The sequence below is a fragment of the Stegodyphus dumicola genome, chromosome 8 (genome assembly GCF_044657685.1).
Source record: "Stegodyphus dumicola isolate Sdum_Otavi_A_Nest chromosome 8, ASM4465768v1".
Classification (NCBI taxonomy): Eukaryota; Metazoa; Arthropoda; class Arachnida; order Araneae; family Eresidae; genus Stegodyphus; species Stegodyphus dumicola.
Genome location: NC_140775.1, coordinates 33,002,278 through 33,025,870, shown reverse-complemented (window position 1 = coordinate 33,025,870; position 23,593 = coordinate 33,002,278). Strand labels below are relative to the sequence as shown.

The window sequence follows — 23,593 nt, the reverse complement described above, 5'->3', positions numbered from 1 at the left end:
CCAGCTTCATAAAATTGCCGACAGCTTTATGGAAGTCGCGAAGTATTTACTTATATACATAGCGTCCCGCCAACTTGATAAAGATTGTGTTCTTCATGGTATAAATTGAAAGTTGTAAAGGGTGTCGGGCACTCAAAAATTTGGGGGGTGGGGAATGGCCAGTACGCAAAATGGTACTGGCACTTTTAGCAAACTGTCCGCTACGGTCAGACCAGCCCCATCCGCTTCCGGTGAAGCTCTTTTCCGTAAAACAATAAAAAAAAAATTCCATTACGCAAATTCAGTATCTGTCATTTCTATATCTTCAATCAACTAACTTCACATTAATCCGATTAGAATCAGTAAAATTCTATTAGTATTACCGTAATTACTTGCGTATTCCTCCCCCCTCTTCTTTTTTTTTTTTTAACTAATTTTACCTCTTGGCACTAGAGAGGAAAAATTATGCGGTGTTTATGATTCTGAAAAGGAAGCTTTTACAAGAACATACCACATTAAAAAGAATACATAGGAATAGACGAACTAACTTCGCAATATTCTATATTTTAAAGAAGTTATAAATTTCAATAACATTCTCTTTTTTTTTTTTTTTACACCATGTACTTTCCTATTTGTATCGTACGTTACTTTAATTCAAGATGTTTTTTATCATATGCAGGGAAAAGAAAGAGAATAGAGAGAAAATTTACGCGAAACGGGACATCCAGGCGCTGTTCTGCATACTAGCTAACGTCTGGCGTTTCGTAGTTTCAAGTTGGCGATGTACAACAATCGCCAAAAGATATAATGCAACCCTATGACGAATTCACGAAGTTCCTCGCGTGAGCAAAAAACATAAAAAATTCATACAGGTGGTCATCAGTGCGCTGAATGAACGTGTGTGCGTCGATGTGCTTTATTCCAGAAGCGATATGTGGCAAATTTTAGTGTTATAAAACTTTTTAGTATTAGTTATCAATTAAAAGAATCATGTCGGACGGAACTGAAAGAGCTGCTCTGGGATATGAGCACACTTTGGTAAGTTTTTAACAAAATATTTAAAAATAATGTCAGAGAGGGCTCGAAATGTGCATCAGTTTTGAAATTTCAATTTTAGTTAGCAGTTTTATGAGTGCTATTTCTTTTCATTTTATGAGTAGAAGTGGTTAAAAATGACACTTTTTTCAATAGTAATTCCTTCGCGTGTGGTAAAATATATCTAAATTCACAAGAGCTTAACTAAAATCGTATTTGATTGCGTGACAATAGGAAGAGTATATATATATATATATATATATATATATATATATATTTTTTTTTTTTTTGTAATATGGAAATTCTCGAAAAACGCATAATCACGGCTCATTTGTTTCTTATCTGTATTAGACTTAAAAAAAAAAAAAAAAAAAAAAAAAAAATGCTATTTGAGATATTTATTGTTAGATTATAATGATTTAAACAAATGTTTCATGCTAAAACGTTATCAATGTAAAACTGAATATTTGTTATGTAGTTCATAATTTAAATTTTCTGAGGTATATATTAGTAACTCAAAATCATATAAGAAACATTTTAATATTTATTCTTGTTTAATTCTTACGAAACATTTATGTAGTTTTTCACAGTTATATGTGTGTACTAGTATGTTTATTACTGTTCTCTTTAAAAGTATGTGGAAAATGAAATTTCTAATTTTTAATATATTTATCAATAAAGTTTTGCTTCTTTAAGTGAAATTTTTGTGGGCCGATGACGTAACTTTTGCGCGGGATGTTGATTGAGTGATGTCACTGCTAAAGGATCACTTACTGGTTAAAGGGGATGGAAATAAATATTTAATAATTATTTAATTTAAATACTTTAATTTCTAATCTGGTGACTTTTTAAAGGAGTGTTTTATCGTTTATTTTCAATAATAGTTGTTTAGAAATATTGCTGCTGATGTAATTTTTTTTAAAAAGGAGTGACATGATGCATAAAGTGTTTATTCTCTATTAAAAATAATTGGGACATGCCTAAAAGGAAATTATCTAATAAATATAACAGAGTTTAAGTAAAAAAATATTAGTAAATTTTATAAAGAAATATTACTAAATTCATTGAATGTTTAATAAATTTGCATTTAAGTAAATGTATTAGAATCTTCATTGTAATAAATAATAGTTTTGGAAAAAAAAGTGTTATCTTTCTTCTCACAAAAAAATTGCACTTTAAGCACTTTAATATAATTTTTATTTTCTCTGAAAATTCAAGGTTAAAAATAAAAAATGTATGGGAAAAAAAAAAAAAAAAAAAAAAAAAAAAAAGAATATACAAAATATTATTAACCAAAACTAAATAATCAGCTGTATTTGCATTAATTAATAGGAAAAATCAAATCATATGGCAGTTAATTTCACTTTAGCATTGCTAAATTGCCAGTTGTAAAACTGCTGTTTGCAAGCACCAGTTTAATAAATAATATGAATAAATATGTGACAGTATTAATGCAAAACAAGTGCTATGCATTGAACTATACCTCCTGCCAAAGAATTTAACCCTTAACTAGTGTAATACCATCTCTGAGATATTTATCAATTACTATCTCCATTTATGTATCTCTAGCATCTATTTATATATGATTAGTGAAGAATGGACATTTAAGTTCAATTTATGATCAGTCATAACTAATTTCATTAGCATTCAGTTTTTAGAAATAAAAAACCAGCAGTCTTACAGCTCCTTAAAAACAGTAATCTCCCACTTGTGTACTGAAGATTCACATGGGTAGTTAAGGATAATTTTTTTAATATCTATGGAAATGCAATAATTTAATTAAAATATCACAACTCCATAAAAGAAAAAATATGCAAACTTTATTAGTCTTTGAAATAACAGAAGTGAACAAAAGATAAAATGGAAAATAAATTTCATACTTTGTGTGGGCTTGATTACTTTTCTGCATGTGAAGGATTTAAGATTTGGTATCCATTCAGGCTTATTACATGCTTGTTATGCAAATACTGTTTTTGCCTCCTAGAATCATTTGTGCATTGTATGGGTCTATTTTTCTTTTCTTTCTATCTTTGACATAAATTCTCAAGTAATGTCATGATAGGATCAGAGTACTCAATTTCTGTTTTAATACTAAATCCTGATTTTTATTGCATTTAATATAATTACATTATCAAGTAAATTTAAAATGTTGCTGTGTTACTGTATGTAAGTACTATCTTTTATTAAAAGAAATGCAGTTATATTTTGAAAGAAAGTTGTGTTTTAAAATTTATGCTATCAAACCCTGTATAACACAGTATTCTTAGAGGTCAGTTTTATTTTAAGGTAAACTGGGAACCTTCTGGGACAGTCCTGTAAAATTTGTGCACTGTAAGAAAAGATTCCCCAAATAAATTTTAATTTGAAACTAAAGTGTACTAGAAAAAGGCCAAAAAAATAACAAATTTAAATGTGCATAATAAAATGTAATATAATAATATTAAAATAAAAATATGATATTTCTCTGTTTGAGTTGAAACTAAGTTACTGTGAGAAGATTATCTGTAAGCTATGCATAATTTTCAGGCTACTTCAGCAAGTATAAATACCAGGAAATTACCCAAAACAGAAACTGAATTTTCAGATGAAGACCAAATTGAGAATTTTTATCTAAAAAGCAAACAAAAAGGCATATAAATGTAGTTGAATAACTTCTGAAGTTCTGTTTTCTAAATACAGATTCTTCTGCTGATTAAAGAGAGCTCATTGTAGTATAATTCATTAAAAATCAAGAAAACATAAACAAAAATAACATATTTTAGGGGAGAGCAATATTCCCATAGCAAAAAAGTACAGAAAATAAAGCTGTTTTCTCAGGAAAGAATATAATTTTTTTTTTTTTAATGATGATTAACAGCATTACTGCATGAAAGGAAATAGCCAGTGTGCATTATTTAACATTGTTAAACCTTTGTACAATTACTGCTACTCTTAATATATGTATTTCTTGCTAATTGCCGTGTTATACAGGGTTTGCTAGCATAAAATATTTCTGGAATTTACCATTTTTTATGCTAATTTTTTGTTTCATAAAACATGAATTTTAAAGCACAGAATTTGAAGTTAACAAATAATCACATTAATAATTAATTATTTATTTTATTGATATTCATTTATTTATTTTTTATCTAGGATATATTCACAAGTAGATTAGAATACAAGTATAATATTAGTCTAAAAGGACATGTATTATCCATTTGTTTTGTGTCTATTTTACATGTATTAATAGAAAAACACATTTTTGATTTGATTCCAGCAGATCAAGTGCCTCATTTCTTTCCCACTTGTAAACACCCTTGATCTTGGATCATCCTATGACTACATCCAAATATAAAGTTTGATTCTTTGACAATTCAACTCTTACACATAAAAAGATGAAACAGAATGGAAGGAATGGAAAAAGAGAGTTTAAATACCAGTAGGATATAAGAATAAATTTATAAACTGATCATCTTGATTGATATTTAAACACCTATGACAAATTCATATACAAATTATTCTTAACTGCAGCATGGTTGTAAAATGACAAATATTTAAAACTTACCTAAAAGATTGAAAAAAAAAAAAAAAAAAAAAAATCTTGTATAGAGCCCAAATATTTGGCCTTCTAACATCCATTATATTACTGTTTATGATATTGAAAAGGAAGTAATGAAAACGTAAAATATTTTAATGTAAAAATGTATTTCCTGTTCAATTGACCAGTTAGTTACTAGTGCCATTGCTCTAAGCCTCACTGTGGTGAGCTAAATATCCTTCAAACTCTAAGCGAAGATATTTCAAATTTCATGGAATTGTATTATGTTGAATATAGGTATTTCTTACTTTCCTGATGAATATTTTTTCATTTCAGTTGAAGCAAGCCTTTTTTTAATAGTTCTGTAATACTTTTAATAATATGTAAATACTTAAATATAATATGCAACTTCTTATGTAAGTAAAATAAGAGATTTTAGTTTTTTACCTTGATCTTCAAAAGTTTGTACAGTAATGAAAAAGTGCTGTCAATAAGGCCTGCTTTAAGTTAGCTCATTGCCTTACGCACACCATTTTCTCAGGATCTTCCAGTGCCTATTTTCCTTATTTTCATGAAGATAAAATAGAGTTATCATGATTCATAGAAGGAGTTGGGTGTTTAAAAATCCTTCTGTAAATGGGCCCATATGTCTTCCGTAATCTTATCTAAATAATGTTAAATATTAATCAAGTTCTGTTACATAGTACCATATATTATTTTAAGGAGTGACAAAGAATAAAATAGTTTAGAATTTTCTTTTTCTCCCATAAATAACATATATTTTTCATATTCTTTTTATTTAGTGAAATTACTTATGTATTTTTAAACCTTTTTTGAAGTATCACTAACTAAATTAACCTGTTATAATTTATGTATTATTGTATTTTTACTCTTTGAAAATATTTTCAAACCAAAATTCACATGCATCATTGCATTACATATATCTTTTGTGTATGGTTTACAAATTAAAAATTTGGAGTTAGACAATCATAAAAGTATTAATACATTCCATACAGTAAAGAATTTTCTTGAATATTTCTTTGCAGTATACATTATAACAGTTATTTAATACTTATTAATACATTTTCAAATTGAAGTTTTGATTTATACTTGTTTAGTTCTATGCCCATGACCAAATCCGCAGTAAACCATCAGGAAATGTGCATTGATATTGAAATACTTTCAAAGTTGATACTTGATTTCATATTTATCAATTTTTACCCTTCTAGATGTTCGGTCAGTACCGAGAAGACCTAGGTGAATATGCTAAACTAGAAGCATTAAGAGTAAAGAGCTTAGAGAAACTTCGGAAAAAAGAAGAGAAACGTCGACAAAAAGAGCTCAAGCCGTATAGGAATGCAATTCATAGGAAGCTTGTCGGTAATGAATTTTTATTATTCAACTGTTTCATATTTAATACTACATTAATAATAATTAATAATCAAAAGCAGGAAAGAGGAGCAAATAAAAATAACAAAATATACAAAAAATAAAAGAAGTGAATGCCTAAATCAGACAGTAAAAATTATATTGAAATATTTATTATTTGGAGAGAAAGTTGTTAGCATACAAAGTATGAGAAGAAATCCAATTATTAAGTAAAACTATAAAAAAAGTTTACTAAATTGTCAAATTAAAAGAAAAAAATACTTGCTAAAAATATTTATTACTAGTTTTATAAAAGCATAGTACAAGCATAGTACTAATTCAGTATTTAAATTTATGCAATGCACATCTCCAGCTTTCAGTTCATGTAGAGCTTGTACAAGAAAAAAGTAAATTCCGTGGATCAGCCTTCAAGCAGCAAAGGTTTGAAAAAGAAATATTTATTTAATTTAGTGCATTGATACTTCCTTCAGTTATTCTAAAATGAAATGAACTTCATTTAATTTTTTAAGGTTATTGGTTTTATTTTTTTGAAGATATTTTTTAGGCTTATTTCTGTAAGCTTCTTCTTCTTCTTTTTTTTTTTTTTTTTTAAAGTTTTTTGCTGTTGATATTTCATTTTTCAGATCATCTGTCCCATGGGAGAATTTTATAGTGTCAAGGGGGATGCAGTCAACCATATATTTACCTATTAAGGATTTAGTTTTCACTTTTATTCAGATTTTGGTATTTATCAACATTTTTGATACTTTTCTTGTTTAATTTATGAAATAAATAAAAAATCATCTAAATTTAAATTTATGCGTAGTTTTCAAAATTTGGAAGGGAATGATATCTAGCATTGGTAAAAAGGGGGCAGGGAGCAAAAATGGTTGAGAACCTGATCTGTCCATTAATGCCTGTTTGGTGTGTGACTTTTTTCTTCATTCCTTCTCTAGTGAAAAATAACGTGAACTATTTTCAGACTGTAGTGTAGCACTTTTGTTTGTTTATTTATTAAATACTGGTAATACAGTGCTTTTGGAAATGCATTATGCATTATTTTTGTGAAACTTCATCTGATTTTCCTACGAATTAATGGCACTTTTTTAGAATATGATCCTTCCTCAATGATTACACTGCTCTTTTTATGGTCTGTTCTGTTCTGTTAAAACAATAATATGAGTACTAAGACTACCACTTCCTTTAAACCTTTAAATAGTAATTTTTTTAACTTATTAAATTATTGAAAAAGTGAACAGCATGGTATTGCAGAACTCCCATTCACTGTTATTTCATATGTGTTTGTAGTGTTGCTGACGAAATAAAATTGAATCCCACAAATGTTCATAAACTTATGATTTACTTTAGAAAGTTAAGAGATGATTAAGTTCATTGTTTGATAATACAGTAAAAAACTAAACTCCAAATAAAACAATTATGCAGCTTTATATGTAAATGTACTCTTTTTCCTGTGTGAATTTAAAATTTTCCCTACCTTTTGGCTCATCTTTGTAGAAAATGTGTTGTTTTTATTTAGCATATAAATTATGTCCTTGCAAAATAAAAGCCATAGACATAATCATTTTTAGGAAACTGTAGACAAAAAGAACAGAAAGAATCTAAAAGCAGTCCTTGGCAAGTTTTTTTTACTGTTATGATAAGAGTTGTTGATCTATCTTTTACTCACTCTTATATATTGTAAACTGTCAAGAGTCTTGCCATTTGGCAAAGCATATTCCAAAATCAACCAAACTGTTCTTATTGAGCAATTTTAGCTATCAATTTCTTCATAATTTAAATCTTTATTGTATTTTTTGTAATGAAAATTGGTTTGTTAAAATGCATATAAGCTATAACATATCCAACTGATAAATTTTTATGAGCATTAGTTACTTTGTGAAAATTTTTTAAAAATGTTTAAAATACCATATTCTGTCTGATTGGTACTGAGTCATTTATTTTCTAATTAAAAAAAATATTTTACATTTGCTATTCTAATATTTTAAGAATTTTAATAAACTTCCATTTAAGGTGTTAGACAGTAATCTGAAGTTTTCATGTTGCAGTTTAGTTAGTCCTCCTACGTGTGTGTATGTTGGGTGGAAAGTGAATAGAAAGACCTCTGATAGAAAACTCTGTAAAATAAAATTTTAAAATTAAGATTTAATTATTTAAATTATGCTTACATTCTAAAATATTTTTATTAAAAGTCTACTTTTACAAGCTGTAATTATTGTATCACAGTCAGATGAAGGATATTACAGCATTTAATTTCTTTTTCAGGTTTATGGCAGAACACATTTGCTCGTCTTGGTGAAGATTGGTTTTTCTTAGCTTTTTTAGGTGTAATCTCATCTCTTCTGAGTTTTTCAATGGATTATGCTATATCTATGTGTCAAAAGTGTAAGTATAAATGCAAAATTTTCTAATGCTTTGCTACCTACACCAGGAATATCATTCTGTTAATTAAGTAAATTCAGTGCCATTCCTCCCCTTCACACCTTATTTATTCAATCAGTCTTTTTCAGTCATGCCCTTCAATATTTATGTTCTGATGTCATTTTACCTAGCTTCTTTCCAACTTTGTGTACCTTATCATCCACATTATGTTCTAAATCAGTTTTGGTCTGCCTCTTGGCCTCCTTTCATTGACGGCCCATGTCAGGGCCACTCATAGATGCTCTGTCATTGGCATTTTTAATATGTATTTATTTCAGGATGTGTTCTAGATTTTATATCTTCTGTTGTAAGTTTTATCTATGTTTCTACATCTAACTTGCTATTAGATTGTAGAATGGTCAAGTAATCTTTAAAATGATGACATTTTGTCAAGGAAAAAAATTTATAAATTAGCTTGAGCATCCAATTTTTTTATCCATATTATGAGGAGAGGACTGATTTTTCAATTGAACTGAAAATTAGTTATTGTAAGGTAATACTGGAGATGTTTTATACTTAAAATAGCATTCAAAAGGCTTCTTGAACCTTTCTGCTACTTTTCATGTGTTTGTCATTTTTTCATACATTACTGTAATTTCTATGTAATTGAAAATAAAATAGTCATCTCACTCTTTCTATTTTTAATCTTGTAATTTTATTTTATTTTATTTATTTGCATTCTAATTTAAGTTTTTAGTTTTCGCCCCCACCCCTCTTTTCAAATCATCAACTCTAAATTGTCTTTTTAAGCAGTCCCCATTTCCTAGTTAGCTGTAACACTACTTTTCTTAAAATTGGTACATAGTTTTTAACTCCCCTACACCTGAGAAAATGAATCATTCCTATCCATTTCATTTCCAGAAAATAATTGACATGATTCTGTATGTTTTGAAAAAAACTATTTTATGTAATGCTTGTTGCCTTGATAACGAAAGTAGTAGAACTTAAAACAGATGCTTTTAAATTTAGTATGTTTATTCTGTTACTGCATCAATAAAGCATACTTTACTTTAGATCTTTTCTAAAGTGCTTTTCCTCTTAGTCATAATAGTATGATATTTTGTAACTCTTTTGAAAATAAGCAAATAATAATAATAAGCCTTTGACTAACCTTCTGTCTTATATAACTTCACTGCAGTAGTATTCTTTACATCATATGTTGTTTTTTTCGTTGTTTTAATTGGCTGCTGTTATGTAATCAACAGACTAATTGTAATCATTAGTATACAGCGCCAGGTTTTTTTCCTCTCGTAAAACATAACTTGACCAGCCTTTTTGAAAGATTATTCCCCCCCTTCTCTCTGACCTGTTTTGTTTGGATTGTTGCCCTAAATGACAAAAGTTTAAGGATAATAATTTTTTTAACGTGTTCCTGTATTTGCTTTAGGGCTGTGAATTATATTTTGCTTAAGGCTTATTTCCTTATTAAAATGCTTTGCAGAATGCTTGGAATTGCTTTATTGCTTTAGAATATTAGCTCACTGCTGTTGCTATGGCCTTTATTATTAGCTAGTATATAAATTTGCATTAATGAACAAACTCGTGCACTTTGCTGTGCTTTTTCTTTCTTGTGGTGCATATATTTCATTCAATAGTATTTACTTGGGTTTCACTAAGTAATTTTATCATGTTCTCTTTTTATTTACTGTTCTGTTGTTTCTGAGGGTTTTTCATTTTAGTATGATAAACAGAAGGCAAATGTGTGCTGTGACAGCAGGGGACTTGGATTCAAATTCTAGATGATTTGGGCTTTTGGATTGTAGTACTTTTGAGGCATGGGAGCACTTTGAGTTAAAATTCTATTGAGTCCTGTCACTTGTTAGTGCAGGCAGAAGGACATAGAATTCTTAGATTATATTACTTGGGTGTTCCTGATTAAATCTGGGATTAAGCGTCGGCAGGAGTTACTGAGTTAACAATGGGGCTTGATATCTGTGACCATTAAAGATGTTTTTCCTAACTTACCCATTATTGCAGTTGACTGGGAATTTCCAATAAAAGCACAGTTCTGGATCTTTGTATATTGAATAATTTTTATTTTAGAGTGTGCTCTATTTTTATGTAGTCCATTTTTATGGATTTATATGCATGAATCATTATTTTTATGTAGTCCATTTTTATGGATTTATATGCATGAATCATTGTTATTCTGTGTTGTTTGGTAAACTGTTATTGCCTTTAAAAATGACAAATCTTTGATCAAATATTTGTTTCGTAAGATTTATGATTTTTAAGTAAATTCTTTTTAACATAAACAACTATTGTAATGGAAGCTTTAAAGTTTTATTGGTGTCATCTCTAAAATGCTCATATGTTCATATCATTTTTTATTTACTGCCATATTTTATATCCTTATTAAAAGAAACTAGTGAATTTTTGTGCAAAAATGTAAGTTTTTTAGTCCAAAGGGGCGAGTTGCCCTGAAGGACTTGCCCCTTTGGACCCAAAAATTTCGTTTTGGCATTTTGCTTCGAAAACTTCAAAAGGTTGTATCACTTTTCAAATCCTTGCCACAAAACATTATTGCCCTGTCTTATATTTAAAGAAATTAAGTAATGAAAAATCTGCATAAATTTATGTATATTTCTTGCATTGTGATAAAACAATGGTACGTAGAGCCATCAAATTTTGAATGACATAATCCTCCTATGAATATGGGCATGTGGAAGACCAAATTTGAAATTTGTTTTATTATCGATTTCATATTTTGTAAAACTTTAACGAATTTCTGATTAACAAACTCAAGGATTTCAAAGCCAGCAATGGCAACACTCTACGAGGAAGGGGGGCAAAAACCTTTTTATCTCCAGCTCACGGAACTGTGTATCGAAATTCTAAAGATAGGCTCATTTTAAAATTATTTTGCAATGTTGAATGAATGGTTTAAGTGCGAAGAACATGATATTTAATAAATAAATGCAATACACAAAATGTTAAAAAAACGCCCCTTTGGACGTAATTTAAAATCTGAAACATTTTAGTTTTTTTTTAACATTTATTTTTATTTATTTATTTATTTTTTAATAAATAGCCTAGATTTTGCATACATTTAAATAGTTTTATTTTCTCATTCTGCTCTACTGTGTCAGTTAGTAATCTCCTTCCCATACCATTTTCTCAAAAGAAATGTGCATATTCTATGCAAGTCCTTACTGCCTTTACAAATTCTATGTGTTTAATATGCAAGTAGCTTTGCATGTGGAGTCTTTTCATTTTCATTTATATGGATATTTTTACAGTTTTAAGGTACATAATTAATCATCATTGCTTATAAAGAAATGACTTTACGCTCTGTTTATATTTTAAACGACCAAATAGAAGTATTGCCATATAATGGTTATCATGTTTTGGCTTACCATGGCTGAATGGCTAAGTTCATTCAGTACTTGTATTTGTTTCAAGTTCAGTTCATGATCATTGAACTTCACAGCATGAGCATTTCAGAATTTTTATTCAAGACCAATACAAACCAGTTTCTTTTAAAATTAATAGCCCTTAAATGCTTTGCCAAAAAGAAACATTATTTTAAAAAAAAATTATATATGTGTATGTTAATATATGCTAAAGAATAAACATACATTATCGTATTTCTGATATAAGTTAATAAATTAAAAACCTCATTTGTATCAAATCTGCAGAAAGCTTTTTTTTTCCCCCATTTTAAAAAAGTTTTTTCTTAAAATATCTGAGCTTATGTTCCTTTATTGCATCATTTCAATGTTTATTTTATTAGTAAACAATCCTGTTTAAAGCTGTATTTAAATTACTAAAATATTTATAAATATCAGATTTTAAGAACAAGAAGTTTTTTTGTTCTTGTGAAAGGATACTGGAATTTACATGTTGCATGAATGAAAGTAGTATTCTTTCTTTGAATGGAAAAGTTAGCTTATTTTAAATGTTTTTCCCATAAACTTCAATTTTTGGGGGTACTCTCTGATTATCTGCACCCTATGAAAAGTTACTAACTCACTGATTAATTTCTGAATTTTTGAAGCTGTCTTTACAGCTCATAAGTACTATTCTGTTTGTAAATAATAATAAAAAATGCATTTCATAAAATCAAGACATTTTATGGAAGAAAAACAAAAAATATACATAGAATATTTACGTTTTTATATGCAGTTTGGTTTATATTTGGGTTGATTTTTTTCGGTATATGTTCGAAAATATGGCAGATCTATCGAATGTTAAAACCACCCTACATATAATCAGAATATACAATTTATTGTTTAATTATGTGCCTGTTGAAGTCTATTAATTTTATATTTAGTTAACTTTAAAGGAACATTAATAAGGTTTGTGTTAATTTCTTTTTTCAGCTCGTATATGGCTGTATCGTGATTTGACAGCTCATCCTTTCTTACAATATTTAGCATGGGTAGCTTTACCTATGTGCCTTATTCTGTTTTCTGCAGGTTTTGTTCATATAACTGCACCTCAAGCAATAGGTAAAGTTTTTTTTTTTTTTTTTTTTTACTGAAACATATCTGTTTTGTGCCTTGTTTTTCAGGGGGGGGGTGGACTTTTTGTTCTTGATTTTCAGCTTTAATTTTATTTATATATTTATAAGAAAATAAATTAATTAATGTAATCTCTTGATAAAAATATTCATAACTTCTGAAAAATAAAATAATTTTATCGTTTTCAAACGTGTTGAATTCAGGGACGTGATAAAATTTGATAACAGTTAACCAAAAAAAAAAAAAAAAGTTTAAATAAAACTGTAGCCAAATGCATATGTAGATAAAACTTTTTCTTTCCTTTCTTTTCCTTTAATCATTTTTAACTATGTGTAATTATTTCGTATATGTTAAATAAAAGAAAAAATTAAATTGTGTTTCCCAGTACGTTAATCAGAAATGAAATGAATTACTTAACATTTGAAAGCATAACATATATAACCAAATTACAAATGCATGATAATTATTAAATGAAGCACTGTGCACCGTATAACGTCTCAAGATTGAGAGTGTCAGAACTTTCATCCACTCTACTCATTTTGTATTTTTCATATTGTGTGTCACTTTTACAGTATTCATCATTACAGTAAATTTAAAAAGACCATAAGATCACATTCTGCTTTATGTAAAAAATTTTAAAATGTGTTGATATTTGAATCATGTGAAAATTAAAAAAAACTCTTCAGCTGTAAAAAAAATAATGAAAATATTTTTGTACTCTGCCTGATTCTTACTTTTCTTGCATTATTTGTGATTTGAATTATATAAAATCTTATGTGTCTTCTGTTAATAAAATAAATACCTTGTTCAACTTTTATTGAAAATATTATTTTATTTAAAGTAACTAATTGTGTCATTATAGTTTATATGCATCAGCCTGTTATCTTAACATTTATGTTTGCATTTGACAATTTTTATTGAGTACAAAACTGCTAGTAAAACTAATATTTATCAATAAGCTATATGTTGCAATACATTTCTGTTGTATTGTATCATGAAAAATATTATTATTTATTATTTTAGAAAAGATTTCTAAAATATTGATTTCAGTAATTCAAAAATATAATAAGTTTTTCCTCCCAAAACTATAGTTGGTTGCTTTCATTTTTGACTGCAAAGATTTAATCTAGTGGTTCTTAACTCTTTCTGCTTATTTTCCCCGTGTTTACAAGTGCCGGAATGCTATTTCTCAAAGTTTTTTTTTTTCATTCAAATGTTATATACTCCATGAAATATGTAAAATTTAAAATATTTACGAAGTAGAAAATACAATTTTTGCGAAATTCTCAACAAGTTGCTTATTACTGGTGTTATTTTCATCATAAAGAAATATGAAGATTTTTATGACTGATTAATTTAATATTTCAAAATTTTTTTAGGTTCTGGAATTCCTGAAATGAAAACAATTCTCAGAGGTGTGGTTCTTAAAGAATATTTATCCTTCCGCACACTGATTTCTAAAGTCATTGGGTTGACTTGTACCTTGGGCAGTGGAATGCCACTTGGTAAAGAGGTAATAAATTATGTTCATTTGGTATAAAAATAGTGAAATGATTATAAATTTTTTTTATTAATTAATTTTTAAATTTTCTTCTTTTCCTGAGTTTATAATTAAAATGTTTTTATAATATGATGAAAAGGTTTTCATTGTATGTACCATACTATGAGAGCTGATGTGCAAAGTTTAGTTCAGCCTTTTTGATTAGTATAATATTTATTGCACTTATTTGTTTATGGAACCCATATTTAATGGGTCATTGCTACCGAATGCATCCAAAGCAGACCACTATTACTTTTGTACTTCCCCCCTATTCTTTTCTTTTTCTGTAGAAAGGCTTAAATTAGTGGACCTTTATTTGATTCTAAACATTCATTTGCAGTGCATTTTTAAAGAAAACAGTTTGGTATCTTTTAAAAAGGGTTGACCTACTGCATGATATTACATTTCCTTCGGTTGCCAGTGTTATGAAAAAAAGTTGAGCTCATTCAGAATTTGTCCGTGACTTGTCCTACAGTCCAGATCTCATTTAAGATTTTTTTTCCTCCGTTATTCTTCTTTAAAAACATCATTAGAAGGTTTCAGATTATGGTTAAAAGAGGATTGTATCATCAGCAGATGTAGGACATTATCAGCAGATAGCAAACTTCAGTGTGAAACACATATTTATTCCTCTGAGTAGCAAGACCATTTTTATCTGGCTGTGAGATTTTTTTGTCACTTGATGTATATATAATTATTTTTAATATATTTAGTTTTCCTGCTTTCTTTCATATTTTAAAGATTATCCAAATGGGAAATTTTGTTATCAAAGTATATAATTATATGATCAATTTAACCTTGTAACTTCAAAAATCTTTAATTGTTCTACATTATTTGCAGTAGTAATGATCATGAAATGTCCTTAACTTTCAATGGAACTTTTGTTTTTTTATTTTAGTATTGTTTTGCGTCAGATTATATATATTTATGTAAAATTTTACTCACTAAATTTGTAAGTAACTTGAATAAATTACTTGTCTTAATTTGAATTTGAATTTTTGTAAATTAATTTTTTTTTATTTCATTTATGTAATTTGAAGAATTTTATGACCATAAATCATAATAAATAGAAACGGTACTATTCCGTTTTGAGGACCGTAAAAAAATTGCAGCGAAAATGTATGCGCAAAAGCGCCAAATCTAGCAAACGCGTCCATTTAACAGCGCGCCAAATCTAGCGTATGCGCTAATTTCAGATTGCGTAAGTTTATATTGTTCTATATATTTCTTAAGATGCCATTGAACTACTAGTTTAATTTTTAAATCCTTTTTCTGATTTTAAATACTTTTTTTTATATCCTATGGATTTAACAATTTGGGAATTGCACATGACGAAAAGTCGGCAATAGAATTTTGGGTAAAGTGCAGAATCACCCACTGCTTGACGCCTTTTTAAGAATTGCACCTACTCGGTATCCATGTGCACATCGACCTTTTTTCACTTTAAAAAAATCCCAGAATTGCACAAAAATGGCACTGCGCACACCCTTGACTTTATCTATGTACACATCCACCTATTTTCACTTAAAAAGTAAAAGAAAATTGACAAAAATCCAATTGTTTTTACCCTTGTAAAAAGCGGCAAGCAAATAAGCAAGCGATTCTGCACTTTACCGAGAATATTTTCAAAGAAAAGGCATAATTCATTATAGAAAATTACGTTTTAACAACCAACGAGATGAAATGCTTTAGCGATAAGTCGGTAGCAAAATAGCGATGCAAGCATCCATTCAGTTATCTTTAGCAATTTTTATATAAATTATAATAATGATCTGAAATAGTTATTTACTCTTATGCTTCAATTCAGTCATGTTTAGCCTTTTTTATATAAATTATAATAATAAAAAAGTATTATATGAAATTAACCTTTCATCTAAATTAAAACATCAATTTTAGATAGTTATTTACTATTATACTTCCTTTCTTGCATTAGGGTTGCCACAATTATTTTTGGCAGTATTGACATCAACAATAGTTTGGCGATTTTTTACGGCCCTCAAAACCAAATACAGTCAAAAGTCGTTAATCCGGACTCGTCGGGACTTCGGTGATTCCGGATTATCGACTTTTCCGGATTATAGATCATCAGTTTAAATCTCGTAAGATGGCATGCAGAAATTCTAAAATTAAAAATATGAAACCGTAATTTATGAAATAAAGAAGAATTATGATCTAAAGGGTATCAAAATTTCCAAAAAGAAAAAGCTTAATATTTATTTGTTTACTTTATTAAACATTTCTTTCAATGTAAGTTGTTTAAGTTTTGCTTCGTTTCATGTGATAATACTTTCTCTTTAATTCTATTAAACAGACATAATTTCTTGTTCAGTTACAAAGTTCCGCTGTTCAAGTCCTATAATTGCTGTGTCCAGAACACCGACTAATTTGTCAATCGAAATTTTTTCGTTTTCAATAACCTCTGTCACTTTCTTCGCTTCGAGGAACTTGTTTTAAATCATATCAAAGAGGGAGCATATCGAGATGAAATACTACATTTGGTAAGGAATTATAAGCCAAATAAAATAAAAACATCTGCGCTGAAGATAAGGATAGTGCTGACAGATCAACTTCCAATTCATTACACGCCCGCCACCGCGTTCCCCCGGCCGAGCAGCATGAAATTGATAAACAGATTTCGGATTTCAAAACATACTTTCGCTTTAGATCCTTTACATATTAGCAAATATATATCGGAAATTCTGTTTGATATAATCGAAAGTTTAAGCTTACTTTTATAAAATTGCTCTTACAGTCTGCAAAAAATAATAAGCCGGATCCAATTCGAAAATTAAGGAACAACGCAATCATCAACATTAACTGATATAGATAATTAGATAATTTTAGCTTATACGTCCATTATACATAAAACGCGCACGCGAAAACGTATTCTGCACTTGCGCACACTCATATGCACAGTCGTAAAAGGTCTTACGCACACGCGTAAACGCCTATGCGTATGTGTCAACGCGGCGCATGCGCAGAAAGTTTTTAGTTTTGAGGTGTACGGATTATAGATCATTCCGAATTATGGGTGTCCGAATTAACGACTTTTGACTGTAGTACCATAGAAACTTTGATGTATTTTTATAATGCTAAAAGCCAGTTATCTTGCATAAGGAATAGAGGTTTTCATGTGTCCTAGAGCCATTAGTAAGTAGTTACACTGATTCACTTGTAGAAGACCTGCCCATTTTTCATCAGTTTATTTTATTATTGTATTGCATCCTATTATTTTTCTGCTTATTAATTTCTAAAGTATACATTTAACTTTGTTTAACATTGAAAAAATATTGATTGCTTTATAATGAGTAAAAGTAGAATTTCATGAATATGTAATAGAAATATTTTGATTTTATATTGACTACAACAGTGTTACAAAACACCTTTTTCAAGTCAGTGACTGTAAAATTTATATTAATGATTGATATTCAAGTAAGAATTTTAAGAAATAGGAATGCTTTCTATTATTTTGTGAAAAAAATAGGGCTTCAAATTCATAACAGTTTTTATATTTAGAGAAAATATTTGAAGAACTTTAAAAAACATATTTTTAGAGAATTTAAAATTAGACTCTACATTTAGTTTACATGTTACATACTATTTTTGTTGTAATATGAGTCATAATATATGTTACAACATGAGAAAATTCATGAACAAAATGGCAGGACATACTGAAACCTAAAGGCTATGTCTTCAATGAAAATGATTTTCTTTCTCATTGAGGAAGCACATATTGCATGTATTGCACAAAATTTGTCTTTATTTTCTAACACTCTAATGCTTTTTCTAAAAAATCTTTTTATTGCTAAGCATTTTTCTCTTTTGGTGGAGGGAGACATTAGACATAAAATGGGAAAGAAAATTCATAACTTTAGCAATAGTCATAATTTAAATTTGGTTTTGTCCCTTTGGTCAGTAATAAACTTAAATAATTTCTAATTTAAATTTGGTTATGTCTCCTTTCTGCAAACTAAACTGTATCACTTAAAAAACTAACCCACATTATGACATCTGCAATGCCATAAATCTCTTGTACAGTAGGAGTCTAAAGTTTAAACAAAGGATTCAGATTTTGTAAATACCCCTTTGCTATCACTTTTTTTACTCACCCTTGCCCTGCTAGAACATGTTTTATTCTTTTGTTATATCATCTAATGTCTCAAAATATATCATAAGTTGTATATAAAATTCTGGGGTACTTGTCACACCCATAATGTTGCAAAAAGGAGATGTGTCTTAAGAAATTATTCATCAAGAAATAAAATTATGTGTCATGTTATCTACACCCACATCTGCAAGTTTCTTCTTCTGTTATACATTAACAAAAATACCACACACATATGTATATATATATATGAATTTATATATCTAAAATTTTGAGGTTTTTTATTTTGGCATAAATCATGACATGAATAAAGCATTTCATTTGCAGTGATAAATTCTCCTCATGTTTAACAATTTCAAGCATAAGTTTTGTAAATTGACAATATTGTGATTGGCAATGGAAAAAAAAAGAGAAGCTGCCTTCTTATATGGCAGTGGTGGCCAACCTGTGGCTCGCAAGCCATATGCGGCTCTTTGAAGTATTATTTGTGGCTCTCAATAAATGTACACGAGTTCCCTTTTCATTTTTGTGTTACAGTCAAATACCAAAAATCTGCCAACTCCTGAAATCCGCGTTGCCTCGCAAAACATAAACATTTAGTGTATAGGTTCCGGAAACTGCAACATGGAGTACAAAATATCGAAGAAAAAATACTAATAATAACGGATAATGACGTCATAATTACCGAATAATAATGAGTCATATCAGAAATACCAAATTATTGATATCATGATAAGAGTTTTTTTCCCCTCCGATCTGCATGGAATTAAAAAAGCAGACGGTTAACTCAACTCTTCTTTCAAGCTCACGCTTCAGGTTGTTGTACTTTCTGAGCTTTCTTATTTTACGAGATTATTTAGTTATGTCATTTTTTTATCCAGATATTTTGTGGATATGTTAAGAATATTTTAAATTTCAGCACTTTTTAATACAATGACAGATAAGAAACGCAATTGGGATTTTACTGTTTGCAACGTTGAAAAACGTAAATGTGTTGCATTGATGGTAATGAAAGAAGTGGAAATTCTGCTAAAGATGGAAGCATGTGCTACTGCTCGGTTTATAGTAGAATCGTATGGAATTGCCACAGGGACTGTGTATGATATACGGAACAATAAAGAAAAGCTGTTGAAATTTTACAGCAACAGTGATTTTAACTTTGGAATCCGAAACCGGAAATCTTTACATGAGGCGAAATCGGCAAACCTCGATGCTGTCTTGTATGAGTGTTTCCGGCTGCGGTGGAGTATGGGGTACTTATTTCAGACCTGTGCCAAGCCTAACCTGTACTCCTGAGAGAAAAGGGGAAGCAGATTCGTGCTGATTTAAAAATAGAGGAGCTTAATGTAAATGAACAATATAATATAATCAGTTTATATATGTAATAATAATTTAATACATATAATTAATTATTGTATTAATGTATATAATAATTTAATTAAATGTATCTAACATGCCTTATTTATTTTGCACTTTTAGTCTGAATATTATCTTTTCTGTCCTGAAATCCACAAAATCCTAAAATCCACAAAATCTCTGGTCCCAAGCGTTGCAGATTTCTGGACTTCTACTGTATTATATTTTAAAAAAGTATTATCATTCTGCATGTGTTTCAAAATGTCTTTTAAATTACTGACAACAAATATGAAAGAGACTAAGTGCAACGTTGTAACAAATTTCATTTCTGTCCAAGTTAAGAATGATATGACTTGTCGAAAACTACACGAACGAATATAAACAGTGTTGTAGCAATTCAGTTCCTCGGATTTTCTTCCCCTTCGACTGTCTCATGAATTATGAGAAACATATGGGAGTTAAGGCCTTGTCCGGCCAATTACTTCTCGACAAATGACGATATACGATCTACGTAATCGACCAACTCCAGACTAATTTTGAATTTGTAAACTTTCATTGCAATGGACAGTTGACAATGTTCTCTGGAGGAAACAATTTGTATCACTCTTGCTATGGATATAATTTGTAATATGGAATTTTTGGTAAATTTAGTATAATTTGTTTTGTAGTATGTAACACGTGTTGTTATTGTTTTAATAACGCAAAACTTGTATTTTCTAAATTTCTTTATTTATGTCCAGTTGTTTTAAAAATATGACGACGGAGAATGAAAATAAAAAAAAAAAGAAAATGCGAGCGAGAAAATAGAAGTTTTAATAATGACTGGGAGGAGACTTTCTTTTTTATTGACAATAACGGAAAAGCATTATGTGTTATTTATAATTTTACCATCAAAAATTATAAAGCTAGCAATTTATGTCGACATAATGAAACAAATCATCCTCAGTTTTCTTATCAGTATCCACCAAATTTCAAATTTAAACCAGACAAACGTGCTTCTTTAAAATCGAATTTAAATACACAACAGTCAATTTTGATTACCTTTAGAATCAAGCTAATAATGTGGCTGAAGCCATTTTGTTATTGCCTGGAATATTGCTCATGCAAAACGCCCGTATGGAAAGGGAGAGTTTATTAAAAAAACTTCGAAGATGTACTTAAAGTTTTAGATCCAAATAATACAGCATTGCACAAAGTTGTTTCGCAAATTTCCATCTCGAGATACACAACCAAATGACGTGTAACTGCAATTAATACATCTCTTGAATATAATTTTAAAAATGATTTGAAGAACTATATTGCATTCAGCTTAGCCCTTGACGAATCAACAGATATCACAGATCTTCTGCAATTGGCAGTTTTCATACATTTTGTTTCACCTAACTTCGTTGTTAAAGAAGAATTATCAGATTTAGTAGCACTTCAAGAGTCAACCCGCGGTGTCGATATTAAAAATGCATTAGATTCCATAATGAAAACTTTTGATGTGCCTCTTAATAAACTTGTAAGCATTGCAACTGATGAAGCTCCGGCAATGCTGGGTAAAAGAATCAGTCATTTTGGGCTTGTAAGAGATGATTCTCAAATTCCACAATTCATACCGATTCACTACATAATTCACCGAGAACATCTCGTTACAAAATATTTAAAATATCCTTATGTTATGAAAACAGTGTTGCATATTGTAAATTGTATTCGCACCAATGCAAAAAAATCATCGACAATTCAAAAATTTCCTTGAAAAATTAAATGACGAAGAACTTCCAAACGACATTAATTTATTTTTCATTGTTAGATAGTTATCTAGCTACAATGTATTAAATCAATTTGTAGATTTGTTTGATAGATTTCTAAAAGAAAAGGAATTCAGAACCTATTCAAAATTAGAAGATGACGATTGATTACAAGACTTAATGTTGTTGACTGATGTCAATGAACATTTGCAAATGATGAATTTACAATTGCAGGGGAAAGATAAAATAATATCTGACCTCTCACAGAGTATACAGTCAAAAGTCGTTAATCCGAACTCGTAGGGACTTCAGCGATTCTGGATTATCGATTTTTCCGGATTATAGATCATCAGTTTAAATCTGGTAAGATGGCATGCAGAAATTATAAAATTAAAAATATGGAACCGTAATTTATAAAATAATGAGCAATTATGATCTAAAGGGTATCAAAATTTACAAAAAAAAGCTTAATATTTATTTGTTTACTTTATTAAATATTTCTTTCAACGTGCGCATGCGTAAAGCATACATTATGCATAGCCGAAATTAGAAAATTGCAACCAGAAAACCATTTGATTTGTATTCATGATATTTATAATGACGAGGAATTTGATTTAAATCATATCAAAGACGAAGTACATCGAGATGAAATACTACATTTAATTAGGAATTATAAGCCGAATAAAATAAAACATCTGCCCTGAAGATAACGATAGTGTTGACAGATCAACTTCCAGTTCATTGCGCACCGCCACGTCCCCCCCCCCCACGCAGAGCAGCGTGAAATTGATAAACAGATTTCGGAGCGGTTAGATAAACAAAGGATATGCTTTTATCCATTTTTTTGGAGCAATTCCACTTTTTGTTTGATGGACATCGAAACATATTTTCGTTTTTGTAAATCCTTTGGGAGCTCCAGCATCGAAAATTCTATTTGACATAATCGAAACTTCAAGCTTACTTTTATAAAATTGCTCTTACAGTCTGCAAAAAAATAATAAGCCGGATCCAATTCGAAGATTAAGGAACAATGCATCAACATTAACTGAAATAGACAATTAGATAATTTTAGCTTATACCGTCCGTTATACATTAAACGCGCTGCGAAAACGTATTCTGCACTTGTGCACACGCAAATGCGCGGTCGTAAAGGTCTTACGCGCACGCTTAAACGCCTATGCGCATGCGTCAAAGCGGCGCATGCGCAGAAAGTTTTTAGCTTTGAGGTCCGGATTATAGATCATTCCGGATTATGGGTGTCCGAATTAACGACTTTTGACTGTATTTAGTTTTCAAACTAAATTACAACTTTTTCAAAAGGACATTAGAAATAAAATATTTTGTCATTATCCTCGAATTAAAAAAATTTGTTCCAATATTAAACAAAAAAAAAAAAAAAAAAAAAAACTCAACGAGTATATAAAAAAGCATAGGTTTCAAGACTTGAAATATTTTAAATCATCTCTTGATTTTTTTCTGAATCCATTTGAAATTGACATAATTCAAGGTGAGTTTTCCATTTTCAATATAATTATGACCCAGAAAAGCATCTGGAGAATTAGAATTAATAGAGATGCAAGAATATCAAGCTCTACAAATAACATATAAGTTGACGCCGATTACTGAATTTTGGAAATTTATACCAGAATCGAAGTGTCCTGAATTTAAAAAGGCTGCTTGTCGAATTATTTCAATATTCGGAACAACGTACTTATGTGAATCATTTTATTTCACTTTGAAATTCGCAAAATCCAAACAGTATTAACTAACCAGCATCTCAAAGAATTACTGAGAAGTGATACCACCAATTATTCAGCAAATTTTAAAGAATTATCAATAGAAATAAAATAAATGTGTTTAATATTTAAATTCAATACACATATTTTGTACTTTTATTTATGTGTTTTTAATAAATATAATTTCTGTAAAAAAATTTTAATACCTATTTTGCATACCTTTTAAATACGTCTTTAATTGCGTCTCGCGAAAAATTTCAAATTTTGAAAAACTTTCAAGGAGCTTGGCCACCCCTCTTATATGGTAACTTGGTTGAAGCAG

The 23,593-nt window shown here is 29.1% G+C and overlaps 1 protein-coding gene across 3 annotated transcripts in view; it reads left to right on the top strand.

The window, feature by feature from the left end:
- Window positions 1–814: 814 nt before the first annotated feature.
- The window catches only part of LOC118202302 (chloride channel protein 2-like), a 93,418-nt gene continuing 70,639 nt past the window's right edge, over window positions 815–23,593 (top strand). The window contains exons 1-5 of one of the 3 annotated variants that reach the window (XR_015042532.1): window positions 815–1,017; window positions 5,761–5,911; window positions 8,183–8,302; window positions 12,661–12,789; window positions 14,181–14,314. Coding sequence is in view for 2 of the 3 variants with exons in the window: in XM_035374464.2 (XP_035230355.1) it covers window positions 970–1,017; window positions 5,761–5,911; window positions 8,183–8,302; window positions 12,661–12,789; window positions 14,181–14,314 (582 nt within the window). In the remaining variant the exon portion in view is untranslated. The remainder of the gene's footprint in view (window positions 1,018–5,760; window positions 5,912–8,182; window positions 8,303–12,660; window positions 12,790–14,180; window positions 14,315–23,593) is intronic. The other 2 variants (XM_035374464.2, XM_035374463.2) reach the window with 2 other exon arrangements.